This window comes from Zalophus californianus, chromosome 2 (assembly GCF_009762305.2).
Source record: "Zalophus californianus isolate mZalCal1 chromosome 2, mZalCal1.pri.v2, whole genome shotgun sequence".
NCBI lineage: Eukaryota > Metazoa > Chordata > Mammalia > Carnivora > Otariidae > Zalophus > Zalophus californianus.
This window is the reverse complement of record NC_045596.1, coordinates 20,091,919-20,115,471: the sequence shown is the minus strand read 5'-3', so window position 1 is coordinate 20,115,471 and position 23,553 is coordinate 20,091,919. Positions and strand designations below refer to the sequence as shown.

At 47.9% G+C, this 23,553-nt stretch overlaps 1 protein-coding gene across 1 annotated transcript in view; it reads left to right on the top strand.

Annotated features, from left to right (window-relative positions):
- Window positions 1–1,353: 1,353 nt before the first annotated feature.
- LGI2 (leucine rich repeat LGI family member 2) overlaps window positions 1,354–23,553 on the top strand; it is a 30,514-nt gene continuing 8,314 nt past the window's right edge. The window contains 10 exon segments of the mRNA XM_035726386.1: window positions 1,354–1,440; window positions 1,442–1,563; window positions 3,478–3,549; window positions 5,770–5,786; window positions 5,789–5,840; window positions 6,395–6,404; window positions 7,871–7,932; window positions 13,189–13,260; window positions 13,947–14,116; window positions 20,325–20,489. Of these exon segments, the coding sequence (XP_035582279.1) occupies window positions 1,354–1,440; window positions 1,442–1,563; window positions 3,478–3,549; window positions 5,770–5,786; window positions 5,789–5,840; window positions 6,395–6,404; window positions 7,871–7,932; window positions 13,189–13,260; window positions 13,947–14,116; window positions 20,325–20,489 (829 nt within the window).

The window sequence follows — 23,553 nt, the reverse complement described above, 5'->3', positions numbered from 1 at the left end:
GACCTGAGTCAAAACCAAGAGTCCCACACTCAAACCACTGAGCCACCCAGGCACCCCTCCGGGTATATCTTAACAGACAAAATGATTTTCCTTGGTTAGTAGCTCGGATGGTGCCCTTGATTCCCTACCCTGAGCAGTTTGGGCTCTTTGCCATTATTTTGGTTCTGCTCTGGCCATTTTCTCTGCTTCCCCCAGTTCACACCACCTTGTGGTAAGATTCAAGCTCAGTGTCTCAAATGTGCTGAGTGTAAGAGGGGCTCCGTAGGGTCCCAGTCCCCAGCCTGCTCTGATCCCCATCTCTGCCCAGCCACTTACTCCTCCACCTCCAGCCAGCTACTGTGCCTCGGTTTCCTCATCAGTGAATTGGAGAGATAAACGGGACCTGCCTCCGAAAGTTAGCAGAAGACGAAATGTACGGCGCCTCGGACGTGTGGGACCCGCAATCTCCACGGATGTCTCCTTTCACTGGGATGGGGGGCACTGCCCCTGAGCCTGCGGAGCCAGGGAAAACTTTCGGAGGTGTAGCTCGTAGCAAGCCCTAGGCCGGCCCCAGAGCAGCTGGCAGGGGCGAGTACTGCTGTAGCCCCTCTTCGGTCCTGCGTTCGTTCAGCAGGAAAGGTGGCGGGCTTCAGTCACCGCCTTCCCCTCTCGGGGGGGGCGCTGCGGGAACGGGCGCCAGACCCCGCCGAACTCAATGGCCAAATTCACTTCATTTCCTCGCTTAAAAAATTAATAAAGGCTGCTCAAAATTCTGTACTCTTCAAAGCACCCAGCCATCAAGGCAGTTACCCCGGTTCCTACTTTTTTTTTTTTTTTTGGCCTCACACTTTGTCCCAGCTGAAAGGAGCCCAGTGCCTCCCCCAAATCCTTTGGAGCCTTAGGAGCGACTGCGGGGATCTGAGCCCCCCGCCGCTCAGCCTGGCCCCCGGAGAGGGGGGGGTGTCTCCGTCCAGGGCGGCCCCTCCCCCCAAGGTCACCCAACTTTTTCCCCGGGCCCCGCGGCTCCCCGGGAGGGTCGGGAGGGCCCGGTCCGGGCGCGTGGCGGGGGGCGGGCACGCGGCCCGCATTAGTCATTGGCCAGAGCGGGCGGCGGGCGCGAGTGCTGATGTCAGGCGGGCGCGAGTGCGGCGGGCGCAGCGGCGGCGGCCGCCCAGCAGCCCCGGCTCGGGTGGGGGGGGGGGCGCGAGTGGGGGTGGCGGGCAGCATGCTGCTCGGCTGCGGCTCGGCCTCCCACACCCGCGGCGCCCTCGTCCTCGCCAGCAGCGGCCGCGGCGGAGCAGCGAGCGGCGCCCGCGTTTGCGGCGGTGGCGGCGGCGGGCGCCCGGGCAGGGAGCGGGCGGCGGGGGACCCGGCATGGCGCTGCGGCGGGGCGGCGGCGGCGGCGGCGGCGGGGCGCTGGGGCGGCTGCTGCTCTTGCTCAGTGCCGCGTGCCTGATCCCGCCGGGGCGCGCAGGTGAGGCGGCTGGCGCGCTGCCCCGCCACTTGCAGCTGTACCAAGGAGTCCATCATCTGCGTGGGCTCCTCCTGGGTGCCCAGGATCGTGCCGGGCGACATCAGCTCCCTGTGAGTGAGTGGGACCCCTCCGGTGCCCGCCCCCACCCCGCGCCCTGCCCGCCGCCGCCGGGGAGTTGCCTCTGGCGCTGGGACCGCGCGACCCTGACCCCACTTCCCAGCCTCTTTTTGGGGCGCGCTGTGGGACGTGGGTGGAGTCTCGGGCCCTGGGGACGGTGGAGGGAACCCGAGGCCCAGAGCCTGGGAACCCAGACAAGTCCCCGTGGCAGTGTTGCTTAAAGTGTGGCCCGCGTGCCACCTGCCTCAGACCCACCTGGCGGGATGGGGGGGAGGGGAAAGCTCGTGTCAATGCAGATTGCCGGGCCCGCGTTGAATGAAGCAGGGTTTCAGGAGTGGAGACTTGGAGTCTGCATTTGGCGTCCCAGGTGATTCTGGGAGTGCGTTAAAGTTTAAGAGGGGTATTTGGGGAGGGGTGGTCTGGTAGGGGCATGAATGTGCAGCCGAGCGTGACTGGAGTGAAGGTAAACAGGGGAGGGATGAGGCCTCACCGGCCCACCTCGCGTCTGGGGCGGTGGTTTACACCGTGGCCTCCTCCCGACCCTTCCACACTGCAGGTTGGGAAGAACCCAAGTAAAGGCATGCAGCCTCTGCAAGTGGGGGGCTACCTCCTGAGGCCTGGAAGAGGGGAGCACAGGGCTTGGCAGAGCTTTGGGGCATGTGGGGCACCCAGGCCAGTGGCCAAGTGCTGGAAGGCAGCCTGACTTGCCCGGAGTTCACAAGCTTCTTGCCCCTCTCTCCCCACCACACATTATGCTGGCTGCTTTTTCAGCGCTGGAGGAATTGACAGGAAGGGTTCCACCTTATTTCTTCACCTGCTGAGAGATGCTTTCAACCCGCCCTCACACAGCCACTCTCCCCCACAACTGGCTCTCCTAATGGCAGTGGAAGGGTCTACCCGGCCATATCTTTACTGCTGGGAAATGTTTCTGGCTGAAAGCGCTTCCTCCTTCCAGGCCAGGGTGCTGGGGTGATGCCCACTCAGTCACAGAGGCAGGGAATCCCAGGGGCGAAGTTGCTCAGGTCCCCTGTAGGACACTCCCCTGCTTCCCACCCCTGGCAAGGTCCGGGGGTGAAGGGGTTCCCACTGGCATTACAGAAACTCAGGATGACCTGGCTGGCAGGAACGGGGGGCCTTTTTGATTACTGATGTTGCTAAGTCGTGTGACATGGAGGATTCCAGAAACTGGAATTCCCCTTGTTAAATCCTTTAGAACAGCAGCTGCTTAATTGATCTGCCTGTTAACTGAAATAATTTTGAACGAATGTGTGGCCGGTCCTGCTGTGGCGAGAAAGGATAGGGGACCTGGTGGCAAAAATAGTCAAGCGGCTTGCCCCCTCATTGACCATTATATCTGGCAGATGGCATTGCCTCCCACCGCACATTCAAGTTCAGGTGTCTCTTGAGTTTTCCCCCAAGGCTTTCACAGTGCATTTAATCAGAAGTGCTCTGAGTGTCTTTCAGAGATGTGCTCCCAAGGGGATGCTTAATCCTACCCCTTCCCCTGCGGACATTAATGCTGTGTCTACACAAACAGAATCATGGGCAGAGGTGAAGCAACTATCCATTTTCAGCCAGGGCCTCCTGTAGTTAAGAAAAGGAAGTGAGGAGATTGATTTAAACTTGCTGAGATAATGTCTGTGGAAGGAGCTAGACTGATGGTAAAGGTTTCTATTATTCAGACTAGTTTTCATATTGATCCAGCTCATTGGGAAACGGCTTGACTCTTCTCATTTCTACCCCTGAGAAGCCCCTGGTTGACTATTTTAAGCCTCATCCTGCGTGGAGGAGTTTGAAACACAGGTGGAGGATAAGACTGGTTGCCCAGCCTGCAATCAGTTCTAAAAAAAAAAACAAAACAAAACCCCAAAACCCTAGGCCTTGTTTTGCTTCTCTTTTGCCTATAGGAGCCTGGTAAATGGAACATTTTCAGAAATCAAGGACCGAATGTTTTCCCATCTGCCTTCGCTGCAGTTGCTGTGAGTATGGGAAGTTCTCTCTGAAAATGGGGATCCTGAAGGTGCAGTCCTGGGAGGAGCCACCTCTGCCTCTTTGGTGTCAGTCCTTCCTTAAACACCCCAATAAACTCTCGGTGTTAACTGTCCTGTGGTGTCCCCACCTATCTGAGTCTCAGGCTCTTTGCTCAGTGTCCCTTCCTTCTTTGACACACGTTTTTCTCAAGGACTTTATCATAGATTCCAACACCTGTATTTGGCAAACTGTGGGACATGATTACACTGAATGATGGCCTGAATTTCACCTAAATGAAGTGTTTCCCAGACACCTCACTTTAAAAGAAAACCTACATTTGGGGGCGCCTGAGTGGCTCAGTCGTTGAGCGTCTGCCTTCGGCTCAGGTCATGATCCCAGGGTCCTGGGATCGAGCCCCACATCGGGCTCCCTGCTCCACGGGAAGCCTGCTTCTCCCTCTCCAACTCCCCCTGCTTGTGTTCCCTCTCTCGCTGTGTCTCTCTCTCTGTCAAAGAAATAAATAAAATCTTAAAAAAAAAAAAGAAAACCTACATTTTAAACTCTTTATGTGTCTCTGGAAGTAAAAGTATTTTTAGTTGACCGACTATGTAAACGATTGGGCAGCATAATATATGTTTAAATGGAAAATTTTATTTAATCATCCCTACGAGGAGAGTATTTTTATTTCTCCCTTTGATGGACAAGAAAATTAAGGCTCAGAGAAGTTAAGTAACTTGTCCAAAATCCCAGCCAGAATTCTTTTTTTTTTTTTTTAAGGATTCATTTATTTATTTGAGAGAGAGAGTGTGAGTTGGGGGAGGGGTAGAGGGAGACAGAGAGGGAAAGAGAGAATCTCAAGCAGATTTTCCGCTAAGCGTGGAGCCCCTCACGGGGCTCCATCTCAGGACCCTGAGATCATGACCTGAGCCAAACAAAATCAAGGAAATCAAGAGTCAGATGCTCAACCACTCAACCAACTGAGCCACCCAGGCGCCCTCCCCTCCTCACGCCCACCCCCAAGCCAGAATTCTTTTTTTTTTTAAGATTTTATTTATTTATTTGACAGAGAGAGACAGCGAGAGAGGGCATACAAGCAGGGGGAGTGGGAGAGGGAGAAGCAGGCTCCCATGGAGCAGGGAGCCCGATGCGGGGCTTGATCCCAGGACCCTGGGATCATGACCTGAGCTGAAGGCAGATGCTTAACAACTGAGCCACCCAGGCGCCCCCCCAGCCAGAATTCTAACCCACACTCATAAATGCTCTGCATCCAGCCACTCTTGGCGAGTACTCATGTTTTGCCCGGTATCCCAGTTCAGTTATTGTTTGCTGATGAAAGAAATGTCCAAAAAACAGTTTTCAAAAGCAAGTCAGTGATAGGCAAAGTCATGAGTACATAGCTCATTCTGTTTGTTCTGTTTCTTAAATTTGAGATGAGATTAAAAATAAGCAATGTACTACAGAAAAATATGAGGAAATAGCCTTTAGGAGGTCACTTCTCATCCTAAATAAACTTAATGTTGATATTTTTGTTCTTGAAATGTTATGGACCTACGCATAACATTGTACTTAACATTTTAAAATCTGTAATTTCTTGGAAATTTTAGTTCTATTAAAATATACTTTCCATATGCTAGGAATGCAATTTTGGATATCTCACCAAATAGACTTAAGTGGTAACTAATAGAAACCTATGTGCTGATAAAGAGTGTTCTGAAGATTTCTTAAACTTTTTTATTATTTCTCATGGGAATGTATATAGAGAAGAAAGGATTTTATTTATTTATTTATTTATTTGGTCTCAGCTGTGTGACTTTGGTCAAGTCACTTAACTTCTCTGGGCACAAATTTCCCCCTTTAAAAATCGAGTCGGATTGGGTCCTTTTAGATCTCTGATTCCAGGATTGCTTGTGCATGTTAAAGCATTCACTGGCTGTTTAGTTGTGGTGAGTTTAGAATGTTTTGAGATACAACTATCAGGTCTTATTTACTGAGACCCACCGGGGAGAAAGGGTGGAGCAGTGGGGGTGACCAGAAAAATCTAGCCAAAAGGAATCCACTTGCCACCATCCATCAGCATCTGTGAATCGGGCTGTGCACCTAATGAGCCAGTCTTAGGCTGGGAAGAGCCATGTTTGCCATGGATCAGAACATAGCGAAGAAACTGAAAGAGTTTCGCTATGTTACTCAAGGTGCCCATCTCTGCACTGAAATCCATCCTCTACTTTCAGATTGCTGAATTCTAACTCATTACCGTCATCCGGGATGATGCTTTTGCTGGACTTTTCCATCTTGAATACCTGTAAGTTCTGTGCTTTGTCTCTTTGCTGAGCCTTTGGCATGTCCATAGAATCGCTGTCTTGCTTTCCAAGCAGGAACAGCATCTCTCAGAGAGCTTAGGGGTGAAGAAAAAGGAGAAAACCCCATTCTCTTTTCAGCACTGACCTTTTAATAGTTTACTTGTGTATAAAACATGCTGGGACAGGGGGAGGTTGGAGACAAAGCGGGTGAAAGCAAAACAAAGAAGGAAAGATATTCATTCATTCTCTGCTGACATTTAATTTGGCATGTAGTAAGCACAACTGGAAATTGCGTTGGATATTTTTACCTCTCATAACTAGGCATGGATTTGCTGATGAGCCAGAAACAAAGCTGAAGGATTCTGAGCGTTTACTTATTTTTAAGTAAAGTCTCCCTATATGGGGATACACCTTCATGTTTTTAATTTGAACTCTCCTAGATCCCGTTTGCAGTATCTCCTGTGGGCTGCTGCTGAGAGTCTAATTTTATTTTTTCTTCTTTAAAAGAAGAGGGTTTTTGTTTTTGTTTTTTTTTTTTTCCTTTTCAGGTGTGCAGTTTTCTTCCCGTAGCAATGAGCTTTGCCCATGTTCTGATTTCGTTTCCTGATTTCTTTTCTGAATTTGCCCCTCCCTGCCCCTTCATGTCCGTTTCCCCTTAAAAGCTTTCATCCTTGTCTTTTGTAACTTTGTAATAATATTAATCCTGCTATCAGATGGGGATTTCCTTACTTAGCATTCAGAGGGATTCTTAAAGCCTCGTCTCTGCTTTCTTATCTGAGGTTAACAGGTAGATGTTTGAATTCTAAACACACCTGGGTCTAAAAAAACTCTGCTGATTTTATGTCCTTAGGAAAGAGGTCTCTGAAGGGAATTCTTCCTCCAGAGTACACATAATAAGTATACTTTCCTCACAGCCTTGATGGTATACGTAATATGGAAAGCAGGGTATGACGGAAGCTAAGCCTAACCAGGTTCTATCAAAGCACACGAACAGCTGGTGGCGGTAGTGAATGTAAAGCTATCGGTTTTTCTCCTGTGAGCAGTTCATCTTACTGCCAAGGTTATTGAGGGGAAGTTCGCTTATCAGTCTATACTGAATTCTATTACTGAATAGACCCCTGATTAAAAAAAAACAAAACACATCAAAGATGTCAGTACAAGAATCAAGAACGATTCACTAACGAATGGCTTCGTGTTGCAAAGCCTCTCCCTTGGACTATCTCATCAAAGGCCCTCTTACATTTGATGTCATGGGATGCATAATCTAAAATTAGTTCCCTGTAGTCCTAGGGAATAGTTGGAGTGCATTCGCTTCATGTATTTCCCATAAAGACTTTAAAGCATGGTCAGAGTTATTACTGCAAGGTCCTGTGTGCAAGCCCTAAACCATTTTAGCACAGAGCAAGAGGTTTGGCCCATGCTCAACTTCATTATATTTCCTATTTTCTAGTGGCTTAGAGATCTTGAGAGAATCCTGCCTTGTTACCCATTTGTTCAGAGATTAGACTGTGTAGGACATGGCTGAAGTGAAGTTTGCCAGAAGCCAAGCTTAATGGAATTCTCCCTCGGCAAAAACTTGAAGGCAGAGATGTAAAACAATGAGTTCCCCTCAAGAGACAATGATATTAATGAAAGTATTAATAGCCAGGCACTGTGAAATATAAGAAGGTAGGAGTGGGGAAGATGTCTGGAAGCATTCCAGTCTTGCAGAAGATATAAGAATTTCTTGCTTTTGTATAGGGCTTTCTTTTCCCCCCCAAGATGTTTTTACCCCATGTTGCCAGCTCTGAATGTGAAGCTTTCCATGCTGCTTCTGGAAGGAGCGCAGAAACATACACTTGTGTGCATGCATTCTTGCACACAAACCCAGCTCCCATTTGGCAGCCAGTGCAGCTGACCTAACCCTCAGAGATGAGGTGTTTTAAATTCATGCATGTTTTCAGATTTTTGTTTTGAATATCACTTTTTAGAGATACTAAGTCGAGAAAAATTCCGTTGAATGCTACTGCTTTTCTCTTTAGGTTCATTGAAGGGAACAAAAATAGAAACCATTTCAAGAAATGCATTTCGTGGTCTCCGGGACCTGACTCACCTGTAAGTCCTGTGAAAAATGTTGCGGGGTCCTTTAATGGGTGGCATAAAATCCACTTCCTGGTGCCTTGTGCTTTCTTGGCTGTACTGTCCATATTGTTAACATTCTCTCAAGGAAACTAATTTCCAGGTTGCCCCAAAGGTTTCTGTGTTGTTGATCGGACACCAGCCTAGTGTCATCTACCCATGCACTTGGCTTTATGATCTTTTCCATCATCCTGATGAGCTGTTGTGGACCATGTGACTGTACGTGCCGTAAGGAGTCCGCTGAGCATGAGGGGAGGGCGGCCGGTTATGGAGGAGGTGGGGAAGGAAACCTCCACCCACCCACACCTGCTGTGTGCCGGGCACATGCCTGCGTGCTTCATGAGCCTTCTCTTCTTTATCTTTCACGATACTTAGTGAGTCTTCCATTTTACAGATTTGGGAACTGAGGCTTCCCTGACTCATTGAAGAATGTTGAGTGCGGGATCAAAATTAGGAAGAAGTGGAATAGAGACATTTTCGTGGTTGCTCTAAATTTGAATGCAGATAGCTTTTTCTTTTATGTTGGATTAATCTGCAGCTTAAGCTAAGCTCTCTGGCTTCTTAATAGCTTTCTGGAGGAAAAAAATTAAACAATTGATTTGAATTGGCATATCAGAATGAAGCAAGTACACACACTTGGCAAACTTAGGAAGCTGGAAAACATTGTGGCGGTGTTTATGAAAATGTAAAAATAGTCATTGTCTTGGTAGAAGCAATTTATTAACCAGGGCCAGGTCCCATGTGCATGATAGATATTTTGTGATTGAGTAAGATAACATGTCTCATCTAGGTGATAAAAGGAAAAATTGGGAGATAGGGAGATTGTTGAGTGGGGGTTTTGGGCAGGGGTGATAGATCTTCAGCAGGTGCAGCCTTGACTGATACACATCTAAGGAGATAATCATTTACATCAAGTCCTGATACAGCCAAAGGTGTCTGTCGACAGGCTCAGGGAGCACTTGATTCTGGAAGCCTACCAAGCAGAAGCCCTGCCTGAGTTAAATAAAGTTCCTAGAGTAAGAAGATGAGGGAGGAGCGTGGGAGGGAGGTCCAAACATCTGGATCGGCACTATCACTACCGGAGAGTTTCAGACTTTTGTTGCCATTATTGCTCCAGGTTTTCCTTCCTTTCTGGAAAAGTCTTGTTTTGTTGTTGTTGTTGTCTCGTTTTGTTTTGTTTTGTTTTGTTTTTTCAGATTGAACCCAGATACCAAATCCCCATATTCCTGTAAAGGTTAAGATAATGGATTTGGAGTCATGTAGACTTGGGTTCAAATCTCAAAGTCATCATTTATTAACATCGCTTAGCCTTTCTGAGCCAGAGTTTCCTTATCCTGAAGATGTGGGTGATTACACTGACCCCATAGGATTATTGCACATGGTGGGTTAATGCTTGCTTGCGAAGCATCCAGCCCATTACCCTTGGTAAATGCTCAAGGGCTCAAGGTATGGTTGGCGTTGCTACCATCATCATCATCAACAGCAATATCATTGCCTCCGTCCACTCATGAAGAAGTCTCCATTTTCTCTATGGACTGTTGAGGACCCTTGGCAGTGCGAGCGGCCAGACAGGGTCTGCTAAGAAGACAGCTGTGGGTGTCTGGAGAGGAACAGCTGTAGCCAGACAGATCTGGTTCCCAGAAGTCAGGAATGAGGGGCTTTGTTTTTGAGCAAAAGCTCTGGGCAGATCATGAACCTAAGCAAAGCCCATGTGACTGACTGAATTAGCCCAGATGTCATTTTCATTTGACCAATTGGCTATGGGTCATTGGTCTGAACACAGGTGTGACCATGCAGGTATTGTGCATGCATGTTTGCATATCTTCGCACAGGTTTGCTCAGGGATGCATGGACTTCTATACATGGGTAGATATGTGTATATAGTGTGTGCGTTCATAACTGTGTGTGCATGCTTGTTATTTGTGCACACAACCACATGTATATACAATGCGTGCTTATGTGTTAAGAGGCACCTCCTATTCTGTGTGACATGTAGAAAGCAAGAGTCCTTTGGGTACTTTTTTTTTTTTTTTTTTTTTTTAGAAAGAGAGAGAGAGAACATGCAGTGGTGGGGGAGGAATAGAGGGAGAGGGAGAGAGGAATCAAGCAGGCTCCACGCCCAGCGCAGAATTCGACCCAGGGCTCTATCTCATGACCCTGAGATCATGACCTGAGCTGAAATCAAGAGTCAGATGCTTAACCAACTGAGCCACCGAGGCGCCCCAGGTCCAGAGTACTCTCCCAATGCAATAATACACCTGTTCCAGTGTGCATTGCCATTCTGTAGTCAAGCCTATAGAACCCGCCTCTCCCCAGTTCTCCATCCTCATTTCCTGAAATGTCTGCAGAGCACTGATCTCTCCGTGGACCCCCGTGCACACCCGACTCATCTTATAACGGCTTTTCCTCACATCCTTCCCTTGCCTGGAATGTTGTTTCTTCTACCTTCCACCTCCTATAATCTGCTTTTCCTTCAAAGTCCAGATTAAGTTCTGTCTCCCCTCCTGGAGCCATTCTTGATCTCCCCTCTGCCCTTCCCAGAGCCCTTGCTCTGGTTCCACACACCCAACACTTGACTGTGGCAGTGGCCATACTGGTTGGTACTGTTTCATGATGTCAGTTTTATCACCCCACTCCCCAACTGCATTGAAAGCTCCCTGAGGGCAGGGCCCAGGCAGATGGTTCATTAGCTCTGCTCTTCCCCCAGGCGTCTAGCTCAGGACTGAAAGCCAGCACGACATTCTTTCTGATTACCTGGTTGATCAATCGGTTCCTTACTGAGTTGGATTTTCCTTACATACTCTGCTTCTGGGCAAATCAGGGGACTTTCAAAATTGACTCCTTAGGTTGGAGATGTAGGTAGTAATTAAAGCATTTAATGCATTGTCTAAAGAATGAACCAGTCCTCCCCATTTCATCCCAGTTTCTGTAAACTTCTAAGCAAAGGGACCAAGAAGTCACTATCTGGACTTTGATCTGGTTTTTATCTTTTATGACTTTTTCCAACACCTACAGGCTCACATTCTTGTTCTCGAGAAGCATAGATCAGCTTTCAACGCATTGAAGAAGCGGTCCCAATCTGTAACTAAAATCTAGGACATTTGTTTTCCAGCAGTCCTATAAAGCCCAAGGGACAGGTTGCTGTTAAGTAGTTTTAGAAATGAAGTAAGTGCCATAAATTTGTAGACAAAATGAAGTGGAAAGTGAGATGTTATGCACTTAGCGTGAGTGGAGTGGATAGTCCATCTGAAGAATTTGGCTTTCTGAAATCTAAATTGAACACTTGGAAAGGTTGCTAAACATAGTGCTTTTTTTTAGCTTTGACCATTCCATCTATTCTTGTCACTTCAGTACTATACGTTTCAATTAACTAAAAATGTTTAGCTAAATAATTAACCTTTAATTAGCTAAAAAAGTTGTTTGGACTTTCCAGAAAAAATGGCCCTCAACCAACAAAAAAGCAAAACAAACTTTTTTTTTTTTTTTAATTTCAGAAAGCTACTTCTAGGGCATGTTCTCTCTGATTCCATAGTCGGCCTATTTTCCAACATCTTTAAAGATGTACCAATAAATCATTTAGGAAAGAAAGGTAAAATAATAGATGAAATTGTATTTGAATCCATTTGTGGTTACCTAGGTGGGAAGGCACATAATTCTGAAATGATTAGGTCTCCCCATAGTCTCTTGGTATCTTGCAGCAAGTATGTTTGGGCAAAAATGGGCTCAAAGTTTTCTCTGAGAGCTGATGCTAAGGAGGGAGGAATGCCCTTTTCTTTAATTCCTCTTTCTGCAGTGGATCACTGTGAGGCTACGGAAGGCTAATTTCATATATATTTTAAAGAGGTTGGTGCTGACTCGCCTGCGTGTTTATGATTTATGTGTCTTGCTGTTTGTACTCCCCCGTACAAGAGAAAACAAAAGTAGACATCAGTTTCTTGGCTGACTCCCGTTAGAGCGTGTTGCCCAGGGGGGAAGCACAGACTTGATGTGCATCTTTCAAGACCCAGCATCTTTCTACGTCAGCCGCCCAGCACCACGGACATTCATCTTCAGCAGGATGATGACAGGGCACTGCATGATCCTGAATCATCAGGAAAAGAGTTGATGATATTCGTTCTTCCTGGAGAGGGAGAGCAGACTGGGACATTTTGGAAAGATCTTCAACACTGAGAGCAAAAATGCAAAATGGTTTCTGGTCAACATTCGTTAGTGAGAAGATGCAATTGATCACAATCAGTTGTTCTCTAAACATTGTAGTTCTTTGCGCTTTTATATTATCATGGGGCTAGAGCTGAGCACCGTTATGTGAAAGAGAATTTACTGAATCCTTTCTTAGAGTCACAAGTCATAGAATTCACTTAGATGGGCTGTGAGGGAACTTCTTGGACGAGACTATGCACCTTTTCTTTTATCTTTCTCTCTTAAGTGCTTCCTTCATTCACTCAACAAAGACTTAGTGAGTTCCTGTTAGGTGCCAGGCACTGTTTAGATGCTGGGGATACAGATGTGGACTAACCCAAAGTCTCTGTCCCCATGTTGCTTATGTATAGGGAGAATACACAGCCAATAAATGAAGAGGTAATTAAAGTAGGTAGTATGCCAAGGGACAGTCGTGGAGTGAGGATCAACAGAACAGGGAAGGGAGACGGTAGAGGTCAGGGAAGGTGTGATCGTTGAGGACAGACCTAAAGGAGAGCGGGCTGTGTGCTGGAATGAGCTGTGTGGGTAGCTGGAGGAAGACCGTTCAGGCAGACGAATCACAAGTTCGGAGGCATCGGGGTGGGAGCATGCCTTGCCCGTTTGAGCAATAGCAAGGGGCCCAGTGTGGGTGTTCTGAGTAGTCAGAGATTCAGTCGATCGGTAAGTGGGAATGGGGGTAACTTGACAATGGAGAGTCTTGTACGCCATCAAAGGGATTTGGCTTTTATTCTGAGAAACATAAGATGCCATCCAAAGTTTAAGAAATGTATATAAATAAAGAGCTTAATAAATGCTTCTTTAAAAAACAAAGCAAAAAAAAACTTATATTGTACTTCAGCATCTATAATGCTGTCTTTGTACAACAAAACTCATTTCTTTATCTCAGTATCCATATGCAAAGCCAGAAATTGAACCGGGTTGTGCTGAAGAGGGTTAGAGCTCTGTTTTAAATCATTAGCTTTGTTTCAGGGACTTTGGAGTGACAAGGCATGAGGATAATAACCACATTAAAATATGACTTTCTTGTTCTAGTTCTTTGGCCAATAACCACATAAAAGCACTCCCAAGGGATGTCTTCAGTGATTTAGACTCTCTGATTGAACTGTAAGTAAGGAAAATTAAGTTTATGTGTGCTTGTCATTGTGCCCCAGTTAATCATGTCTTTAAGCCCCCTCTCCCCGTCACTGCATTTCTTGTATGCTGTAGTTAGGAATCGGTGACAAGAGTGCATGGTGGGAAACAGCATACATACAGTTTATATTGTATTAGTTAGATCTTGCCATGTTGGAATACACTTAGTAGCATTAGGCCAATGGTAAGGTAGGCTTGCTGGTGTGAGGTTTCCCTTCTCAAGATAGCGGATCCCTTTGTTTTATCTTCTAGTGTTTGTCACCTCTCACTGGACATTGATCAACAAGATCTTAAAGTTTTGATCATGTTCACAAAAGTGATCTTCTTAGAATGTCCTGATTTTGTTTGTGAGAACCTGCGTCTTGGGGGGGAGGTGGTGTTCTAATGTCAACCCTGTCCCCCATCCCCCTCTCCAGCATGGCATGGTGACAGTTTCAGGACAGTTTGGAGACATGGTGATAGGTTAGCTCTGTGAGCTCTCTGCAGGCTCTAGTTAAAATCATGATAAGTATAAGAAGTAAGATGTATTAAATACAAATTTTTGAAATTTCATATAAGTATATGAGGATGTTAAATCCTGCCGGAGTTCCATATGACCGCTGAAACATTTCAGGCCTGTTTCTCCGTCGATGCATTTTGTGTTTCATTTTGTTTCTTAGCGATTTAAGGGGCAATAAATTCGAATGTGACTGCAAAGCCAAGTGGTTGTATTTGTGGTTGAAGATGACCAATTCCACTGTCTCCGATGTCCTCTGTATCGGTCCACCAGAATACCAGGAAAAGAAGCTAAATGATGTGCCCAGCTTCGACTACGAATGTACCACTACAGGTATTCAGAACCTCTATCATTGAAGACTGTTATGGAGGATAATAGCTTTGTTTTTCTTTTAGGTCATCCACAGGGAATGGAGAAAAGCGGGTGTGAAGGTGTTCTGTCCAGATTATTTTAGGCAACGTTTAAGCGTTCTAAAAGAGATGAATTGATGCGGTCAGGAAAATATCTTAGCAGTTTGGAAGGATTTTTGTTAACTGCCCTTTGCCTTAATTTTGATTCTTTACACAATTCCAATCTCTCTGACTTTTTTTTTTTTTTAAGGGCCAAAGTATAAACTGATGAGTTGGGCATAAACACATTTACAAGTCAGGTTTCACGGAAGGTCAGTGCAGAGAGGCCCGCATTCCTGCTCTCGGGATCTACTCTGGTCACTCCTCTCCTGATTGAATAATGTGAAGTTTACTGAATATTCAGCTAATAAATACCAGCCTTTAACTTCCATAAATTCCTTTTGTAGTTCTACGTACAAAGAGATAACTTGGTGAATTACAACAAATGGCAAAATAGAAACATGAGGGAACAACTAGCTATCTAAAGAAAAAAAAAAAACTCCCGTTGAGGAAAAATGTACAGAAACTTTGATTTTGCATTTTTCCATGGCCTGCCTCAAGGTTTCCGTTTATACATTTTACAGGTTATAAGACAAAATTAAAATACTAACTGCTTCCCCTGTCGCGTCTCATGGGGAGCAGGGGCGTGTCTCCGTCTGAGAGGCCTTGGTGGAGTTCCTCCGGCTTCTAAGGCCAGCTTATACAAAGGAAAGCAGATCAAGCCCCAGTAATGAAACCTGCTTACGAAACTCATAAAAATAACCATTTCAGCTGGAGCTGATACCTACAAAGCCTCAAGGCATGTCAGGGGGAATAACAGGCATGAGAACTCAGAAAACAGTGACAGAAACTCAAAAAGGAAAAGGACAAACAAAAAAAACAAAACAAAAACCCTCCAGGAACCAACTGTGACATTTAGGCCAGTCTGCTGCCCTCCAAACAAATAAACAAATAAGAACCCACAAAGTAAAAACTATTTCTAGATATCTTCGTAAGTAAGGGACTTGGCAAGTTCTCTCTCCTGCCGGGAGAGAAAGCCACAGACTCGTGCTGCCCATGTCTTCCAGTTGGAAAAGGGCCTTACTCAGCTGTGTAATTGGGAGGGTACCCTTCGGCCAGCAGAGACCACGAGCAGGTTATTGTTATATCACAGAGCAGCGCAGTAAATCAGAGCTCAGAGTCAATGACATCTGCACCAAAAGGTGGCATTCAAGGCCATTTGGTGTGAAATGCCAAACCACAGCTCCCGGGGCTCCTTTCTGCCTCCGCTCCAGTTTTTCTGGAGAGTTCTCTATCTAAACCTCAGGTGAAGTGAGCGCGCTTTTTCATTGTTCTCTTCACACCTGGCCAGAGTGGCTGAAAATTTTGCCAGTCTCTGGGAAACATGACATGGGCTATCCAGGGCCTGGGAACAGGGAATAATTTATATGAGAAAACAGGATTTCTGATTTTTGCACCCTGGGGACGGTTATGAAAATGATCTGGGCCCTCAGAATTGTCTCAAGGGTAAAGGGGGCTTGGAACCAAGGTAGCCAGCTCTGGAAACCTGTCCTAAACCCAGAACCCATGGGGCAGCATGAGCCCCCTAACATTTTAGGGCATCCTCCTCTCTTATATATGTCTTTGCTAGAAACCTTCCTACTAAAATTTAGATTAGTCAGCACTACTCCCTGGTAACAGGCAGGTGATGATTCTGTCTCTGCTACCGTTTTCTCCCTTTAAGACCCACGAACAAATTAGCTTTCGCTTATGGTTTCCTCCATCAAGAATAAGTGGCGTACCCAAGCAGCGCCCACTCCCTAGATATAGTCCCTGCCTTGTAAGAACGAAGTCAATAAATTCTGATTTTTTTTTTTTTTTTGGTGCCTGTCTCCACTCATATCAAGCCTCCTCCTTTGGTGCTTTATTAAAGGTTGGGAGGGAAACGCGTGAGGCTGGAAGGCAGATAGAAAGCCCAATCTAAGAGCTTGGGGACTAGTGAGGACGGCATCCTCACTACATTTTTGGGAAGAAGTGCATTCGCTGAGGGCATTATTTTTCTCTTAGCTCAGATTTTTGGGAAAGGCGGAAATTCTTCAGGTAAGGGAAGGAGAGGAAGATCCTATTTTTCCCAGAGAGAGGAAGGTTCTCTTGCCATTGTGTTGTGGTGCCCGTGTATAATTCACCCGGCAGAACCACCGCCGGACTGTTTCAGCTTCTGGCGTAATCACAATCCTTCCCTAACCCTCCGCTTTCAAGTCTATTTTTAACCACCTCAAAAATCCCTGTCATCTACTCATGATTCCCCGTGTTAGGTGGGTAATTCGCTAAATTCCTTAGAGGGAGTGCATTTTGCATCATAATTGTCCTGTTAGCTTCCCTATCGCTGGGCTGATGAAATGCAAAGAGAAATAATGCATTAATGTGCAGTTTCTCTCCCAATAGGATCGGCATCATGTATAATTTATTTCCTGCAAGGGCTATAAATAGCTGTGTAAAAATCTGTTGATTCCAGTGGGAGCAAGGCCTAAATTGTAAGCGTCCCACTGACATCATGAACTTAATCCAACGTGAATGGCCGCACTTTGTGTGGAGCGTGCTGTTAATACTTTAACACTCGGAAATTGATGTCATATCAATGTGTGTATTGTTGGAGATCTTGGCACGACAAATGTGCTTTCGCCGGTCGTGAAAGACGGATTAAAATGGGGACGGGAGAGGATCTTTACATTCCTCCAGCCCTCCCCACCCCCCACCCAATACGTAGTGACCAGTCATTTTCTTTTCTTCCTTTCTTCCTTTTCTCTTCTTCCTCCTCCTCCTTTCTGGGGGTCGGGGTGGGGGACAGGGAGAGGGACTCTCCTATTAAGAATTAGATTTATAATTCAGATGATTTAACAGTCTGTGTTGTGCCAGATAGTCAGCATATAGAAAATATTATGAAACCAATGTTTTGGGAAAACAAATGAAAATAGAACCGTTAAAAGCGAGATTTGTAAAATGCTGTCTAATTTTGGCAGCTCTCTTTCTTTCTGGGTTTTTTTTTTTTTTTTAAATAAAAAACTGAAACTTTTTGGTCTGCCCTTTAAACAGCCTGCATTTTTCAGCGAATGCTCATGTTTCCGAGACGTCGGCGTGCAGGCGGGAGACGTGGGTTGGAGGCAAGGCAGGACCGTTTGGAACCTTCGGGGCTTGCGTTAGCAGAAGGCAGCCCGAGAGGCAGAAGGGGTCTGTGGCTGTCCCAGAATTAAAAGGCCGCAGCCGAATTCTCGGAGTCCTTTTCTGTCTCCAGAAAAGGAAGCAGACGATGACTGCTACCATTTCCTTTTTTCTGTGTATCTACAGGTTGAGTTTTGTCCGTTTTTACTCTTTGATGTGCTCTAGTATCTGGGGGGTTTGACAAGGGACGGGGCTGGGAGCCATCGGGATCCTTCCTGAGCGTTCACGCAGCAACTCAACACGGTCATTGTTCTACAGCCTACAAAGCTAAGGTATCAAACTCCCCATACACGACTCTAATGCTAACGCTTACACGCTCTTCCATAGTCGCTACGGCAACCTCACGAAATAGGTGTCACCCTTATTTCACTGATGCGGACCCTGAGGCTCAAGTTTCTTGCCCAAGGTCACAGAGCTGCAGATACAAGTGGGAACCCGAAGCCTCGCCTGTCTTAGCTAAAGCCTCAGCTCTTGCGGCTGCTGTGCTCCCGGCTCTGGGGGTGAGGGGACCCTCCGTCCACTACTGTCACTTGTCCCTGCTCTCCCTCGGCGACTTCGGGCTGTCAGGCGCAGAGGCGGCCTGCTCTTTCCTTCCCCCTCCTGTCCCTGCACCTGCGTGCATCGTTCCTTCATCCCCAGCCTCCTCCCCACACGGTCTGCAGAGTGGACCACAGGGTGGGTGAGGCCAGCCCTCCCACACTCCTATGCCAGCAAGCATTTATGAGGCATCTACTGCGCACTCAGAATGGGGATGGGAACACCTCCAAAAGTGAGCATGTACTGAGCCCTCACTATGCTACGCACCACTCTGTGTGAGTAAGAATTAAAATATCCAGTGAGGACACTAAGCCAGGCAGAGGTGCCATAACTTCCCCGAGGTCACTCAGCCAGACGTCAGTCACAGCTCTGCCATGTCATCTTAGATGCCGTTAGGATGGACACTTCCTCAAGAGACAGCCCAGGGATGGCTGGGACGGAGGAGGCAGGCAGCCCTTTCTCAGACCTCAATTCCATATTTATGAAGCCCTACTACGTGCCAGGGCCCCGAGATGGGCGCTTCCACCAACATTACCAATGCGTCCCTGCCATCAAGCTAGGCAGGTAAAAATTCGTCGCCCCCGTCTGGCACCGAAGTAAACTGAGGCCTTGTCAGGGAAAGGGCGCAGCCTCGGGCCTCAAGTGCAGGGGGTGGTTTTCAGGGGGTCTGAACCCAGGCACAGGGCTCTTTCCTGTGCCGCATGCCATCCTGGTTCCCTCAGCCCTGTTCCCTTCTCCCGCCCCTCACGATACCTGCTCTTCTCATTCCCGAATGCTCTACCCTTCCCACCTCAACCCTTGCTCGGCGTCTCTCAGGCTCTCCCTTCCTTTCCTGCCTCTGCCCCATCAGCGTTATCCTGCCTTTGCTCACCACTGAGTGGCTCACCCCTTTCCTGTCTTTCTCACTCGACCTCTTTTATGAGGCTTCCTCCGAACCAGAGTTATTTCTTGAGTGGCCACCATGGGCTTATGCCGTGGGAGGCTCTCAGGAGGGTGGGACCCAGGCCTGACCTCAGGAAGCCCTTGGTTCAGGAGGCACAAGACGCTGGCTGTGCGGGCGCACACGCTGTCTGAGCTTCAGCTTCTGGCTCTGTGAAAGGGCTCAAGGCTCTAAGATCTTTCCCATTTCTCCAAAGCTGACTCTGCAGTTGCCGTGCTGGAGATTCGTGAAGAATGAGATCGAAAGAGCCATGCCTTATGATGGACCCAGTGAGGGAGGAGAGAGTCCTGTGCATTGGATCTGGGACGGCTCTGCAGGAGAGATGGGGCCGGAGTGGGCACAGCTAAGGGGTGGGTGGGCAGGGCATGGGCCGAGCCAGGGTTTTCTCAGAGGAACGACTTCCCTCCGCCAGACGTCCACCATCATTTGACCTTGGGTGTGCTTAGCCTGCCAAGAAGCGGTGCACATGGAAGCATCTCTAGCCGAAGAAATAACTTACCTTCAGCTTTCTTAGTGTTTTGTTCAATTGTTTGTTTTAATTCTTTCTTCGTTGCTTCCCTAGCTCCCACACACTACCCCTCCTTGCATCCCACGGCACGCTCACCCTGTTCCTTGGTAAGCTGGTACCTCCCTTCCAAGAGAACACAGTGAGTCAGCGGTAGCTGAGGGGGCCATACCCCGAGGAGTGCTGACTTAGCACTAAGTGTAGGAGTAGAACACGTGTTCCGATAGGACGGTTCCACATGGCTTGAAGATCCAACAGACTGTCATTGTTCGCGGACCGCGGGAGACTGTCCACATCGCAGGCATAACCGTCCCTCACCCCCAAGTCCAACAACCAATAAACGTCCTTCGGTTCACTTCCCTGCTCTGCGGGCTTCACAGATCTCTGGGTCTGTATCAGAGGGCTTGGTTTGGTTCCCCGAAGTGCAGCGTGCCCTGTGGGAGTTTACCTTTGGTTTTGAACCTGGAGTTGGGGAGCGTGGGAGTGTAACCACGGCCGAAACAATCACCTTGGCAGGTAAGCTTGAGCAGCGCCCCAGCAAGCAAAGCAAGACAGGTTTTTTGCTTCCAGGGCCATCCCGAGAGGGCTAGAAAACAGCATTTCCCAAACCCATGCGACCACTGCCAGTCTCTTCCCAGAGTGATTTGCATCTGGGCAGTGTTGAGGCAGTGCTGTTCCGTGGCATCTTTGTGCTGGTGTTTTCGAGAGCCAGGTCTCCCCAAATTTGTTTTAAACTTTGCAATCCGGCAGCCAAGCTGTGAGCTATTCATCATCCTGTCCAAGGCAGAACCCTTCTGGAACCTTCCAGAGTAAAACATGCTGTGATATGCGTGTTGCTTCTCTCCGGTCCCCCCTCCTCCCTGCTCATCTTTGGAACCAATGCTACAAAGGGTAGAAGGGAAATGGAGGGCAATAATTCCCACAGGGGATCTCATGGAGACTTTTTTTTTTTCTTTAAATACCCATTCCCAGATTTTGTTGTTCATCAGACTTTGCCCTACCAGTCGGTTTCGGTGGATACGTTCAACTCCAAGAATGACGTGTATGTGGCCATCGCTCAGCCCAGCATGGAGAACTGCATGGTGCTGGAGTGGGACCACATCGAAATGAATTTCCGGAGCTATGACAACATTACAGGTGTGTTGTGACTTCAATCAGATGTATTGACGGCCTCAAGCCGGTGAGAGAAACAGCATTCTGGCATCCCAAGGAGGGGAGGCGTGGCTCTCTGACTTGGCTAGAGTTGGGGAACACGTTCCAGCCCACCCTCTTCTCTCTGATTTCTTCTCGACTTGGTCAGTTATTGGTGAGAACAGAAACTGGGGGTGGTGATCTTATTTGTCGTTTGTGATCCTTTGAAAGGGGAGAGAGGATGGGTTTCATATAGTGGGAGGCATTTTCCGGTAGTGGTGAGAAGTCACCTGAGAATCCCTTAATCCTGAGCGCTTTGGGCAGCCTAAGACCGCAACAGCTTTTTATACAGCTAAATGATACCTTTGACTTCTGTTATGCTGATCGTTAACTAATGTGCTAACACATGCTCATGCACACATGCGCATGCACAGACACACATCCATCCATGCATGCACACAGACACACATCCATCCATGCATGCACACACAGACCGCATCCATCCACGCACACACACACAGACCGCATCCATCCACACATGCACACACAGTCACACATCCATCCATTCACGCACACACAGGCGGACATCCATCCAGGCACGCACACACAGACACACATCCATCCAGGCACACACACACAGGCACACACCCATCCAGGCACGCACACACAGACGCATATCCATCCAGGCACACACACACAGGCACACATCCATCCATGCACACACACAGACACACACACATCCATGCATGCACACACACACAGGCACACATCCATGCATGCACACACAGACACACATCCATCCAGGCACGCACACACAGGCACACATCCATGCATGCACGCACAGACCACATCAATCCATGCACGCACACACAGACACACATCCATCCATGCACACACACACAGGCACACATCCTTGCATGCACACACAGACCACATCAGTCCATGCATGCATACACAGACACACAACCATCCATGCATGCACACACAGACACACATCCATCCAGGCATGCACATATCTGTGCATGCACACACAGACACACATCCACCCATGCACACACACACACAGACACACATCCATCCAGGCATGCACACACAGGCACACATCCAGGCACGCACACACAGACACACATCCATCCAGGCACGCACACACAGACCCACATCCATCCATGCACGCACATACAGACACACTGTATGGCTTGTTCCTGCTGTCCTCTTGCCAGGTCCTGGTGATCACTGCTTCCTTTAAATAAGTGCAAACAAAATAAGAATAAATGGCTATCTAAATTCATGCCTTTGGGTTGAGGCCTAGTTAATGCTTCTTTCAACACTGTCAGGAACCCAGTGTCTCAGTGCTACTAAAAATGGGCCGTCTACTTGCTTTTTATTTTTTTAATTTATTTTTTCCTTGCTTTTTAAATAAGTAGGTTAAGTTGATAACGTTTTAAAGACTTCTCATTTATCAGGTGCAATCTGATAATAATATTGACTTTATAGACAGCACCACAGTAGCCTAATTGTGACCCCACAAGAGGATTTCCTTTAGTGCTTCCCGATTTGGGGTCAGAGCAGTATTTTGCTGTTGCAGCATATCAGGTAGACATTCTGGATCAGGAGGCTCCTAGGAAGCTCGCAGGTGCAAAGTGGTTTTGCAGCAGGTGCAGGGGTGGAGGGAGGCAGGGAGAGCGTGGTTCCACCCCTCCCAGAGCAGAGATGGTAATGAGCCTGATCTTGGCAGCACTGGGAGGTCTTTGAGGTGCACAGGCGCCCCAGAAGCTCCAAAGATGCCATGTCAGATGCGCCTCCGCGGTGCGGCCACCTGGCCTCCTAGTGCTGAGCTCACACTCCCGAGAGCAGCCCCACCCCCGCCAAGCATGCACTCAGCACAGAGCACCGCAGGTGAACCTGGCGAGAAAGCTCAGGCATTTGGACCCTAAACCTGGTACATATTAAAGGAAACAAGGAAGGGGAGACCCGCTATCCATGTGCTCTTTGCTTCCCTCTTTTTCCAGACTTGGGAAATGGGTGAGGGATGAATGGGCTGGCCCCCTGGCCTCCCCTCCTCCCACCCCATGCTAGGAGATGGGAGCAGAGTGAAGCTTTGCTTTATGCGGGGTGGGGAGTGGGGTCCACACCAGGGCTGGTTGCCAGGCTGCTTGCAGGCCCATGAGGTGCCAGGAGCCGGTTTGTCTCATTGGAAACTCACCACAGCCCCTTGAGGTCTTAGCGCAGGTTGCCTGCCTGCAGGTAGAGGACAGAAGCCCTGTTCAAGAGAAAGGGGGCATAGAGATGATAAAGAGCTCGGCTTGTGAAAACTGATGGACGTGGATTGTACTCCGGACTCTGCCAGGCACTGAGATATAATATGGACTGTGGCCTCTAGGGCTCGGTCTCCTCATCTGTAGGATGGGCAGCGCATGTACTTTATATGGATGCTGTGAGGAGTCAGTGAGTGCCAGGCACCAAGTGAGCAGTTCTTTTTTTTTTTTTTTAAAGAATTTTATTTATTTATTCATGAAAGACAGAGAGAGAGAGAGGCAGAGGGAGAAGCAGGCTCCCAAGGAGCAGGGAGCCCGACGCGGGACTCGATCCCAGGACCCGAGTGAGCAGTTCTTAATGAATGTCAGCTTCCTTCTCACACCTTCACAGATGGAGAGATCAAGGCTCAGGCGTGTTGAATCACTTTGGGGGCAAAGCCCAGGGCCTGTCACTGCTGCATCTCACCCCTTTCTTCTCTTAGGTTGACCTCGGTAGGAAGGGACGGTACTGCCCTCTGCTTGCCCTTCCGACAATCTGCAGCTGGTTGCATCCCTACGTGCATCAAGTCATTCATTCATTCATTCATTCATTCATTCATTCACAAGGATTTCTTGAGCCTTTAATCCGAGCTAGGCACAGTCTAGGTGCTGGGGTCACAGCCATGCACGGGCCAGATGAAAACCTCCATCCTCAACGGGTTTGTATTATAATGGGAGCAAGAGACAATAAAAAAGACAATTATAATACAGCTAACACATCAGATAGCAACACACTAAGAAGGGAAAGGAAGAGGGTGCTGGGAGTTTTGAAGAGC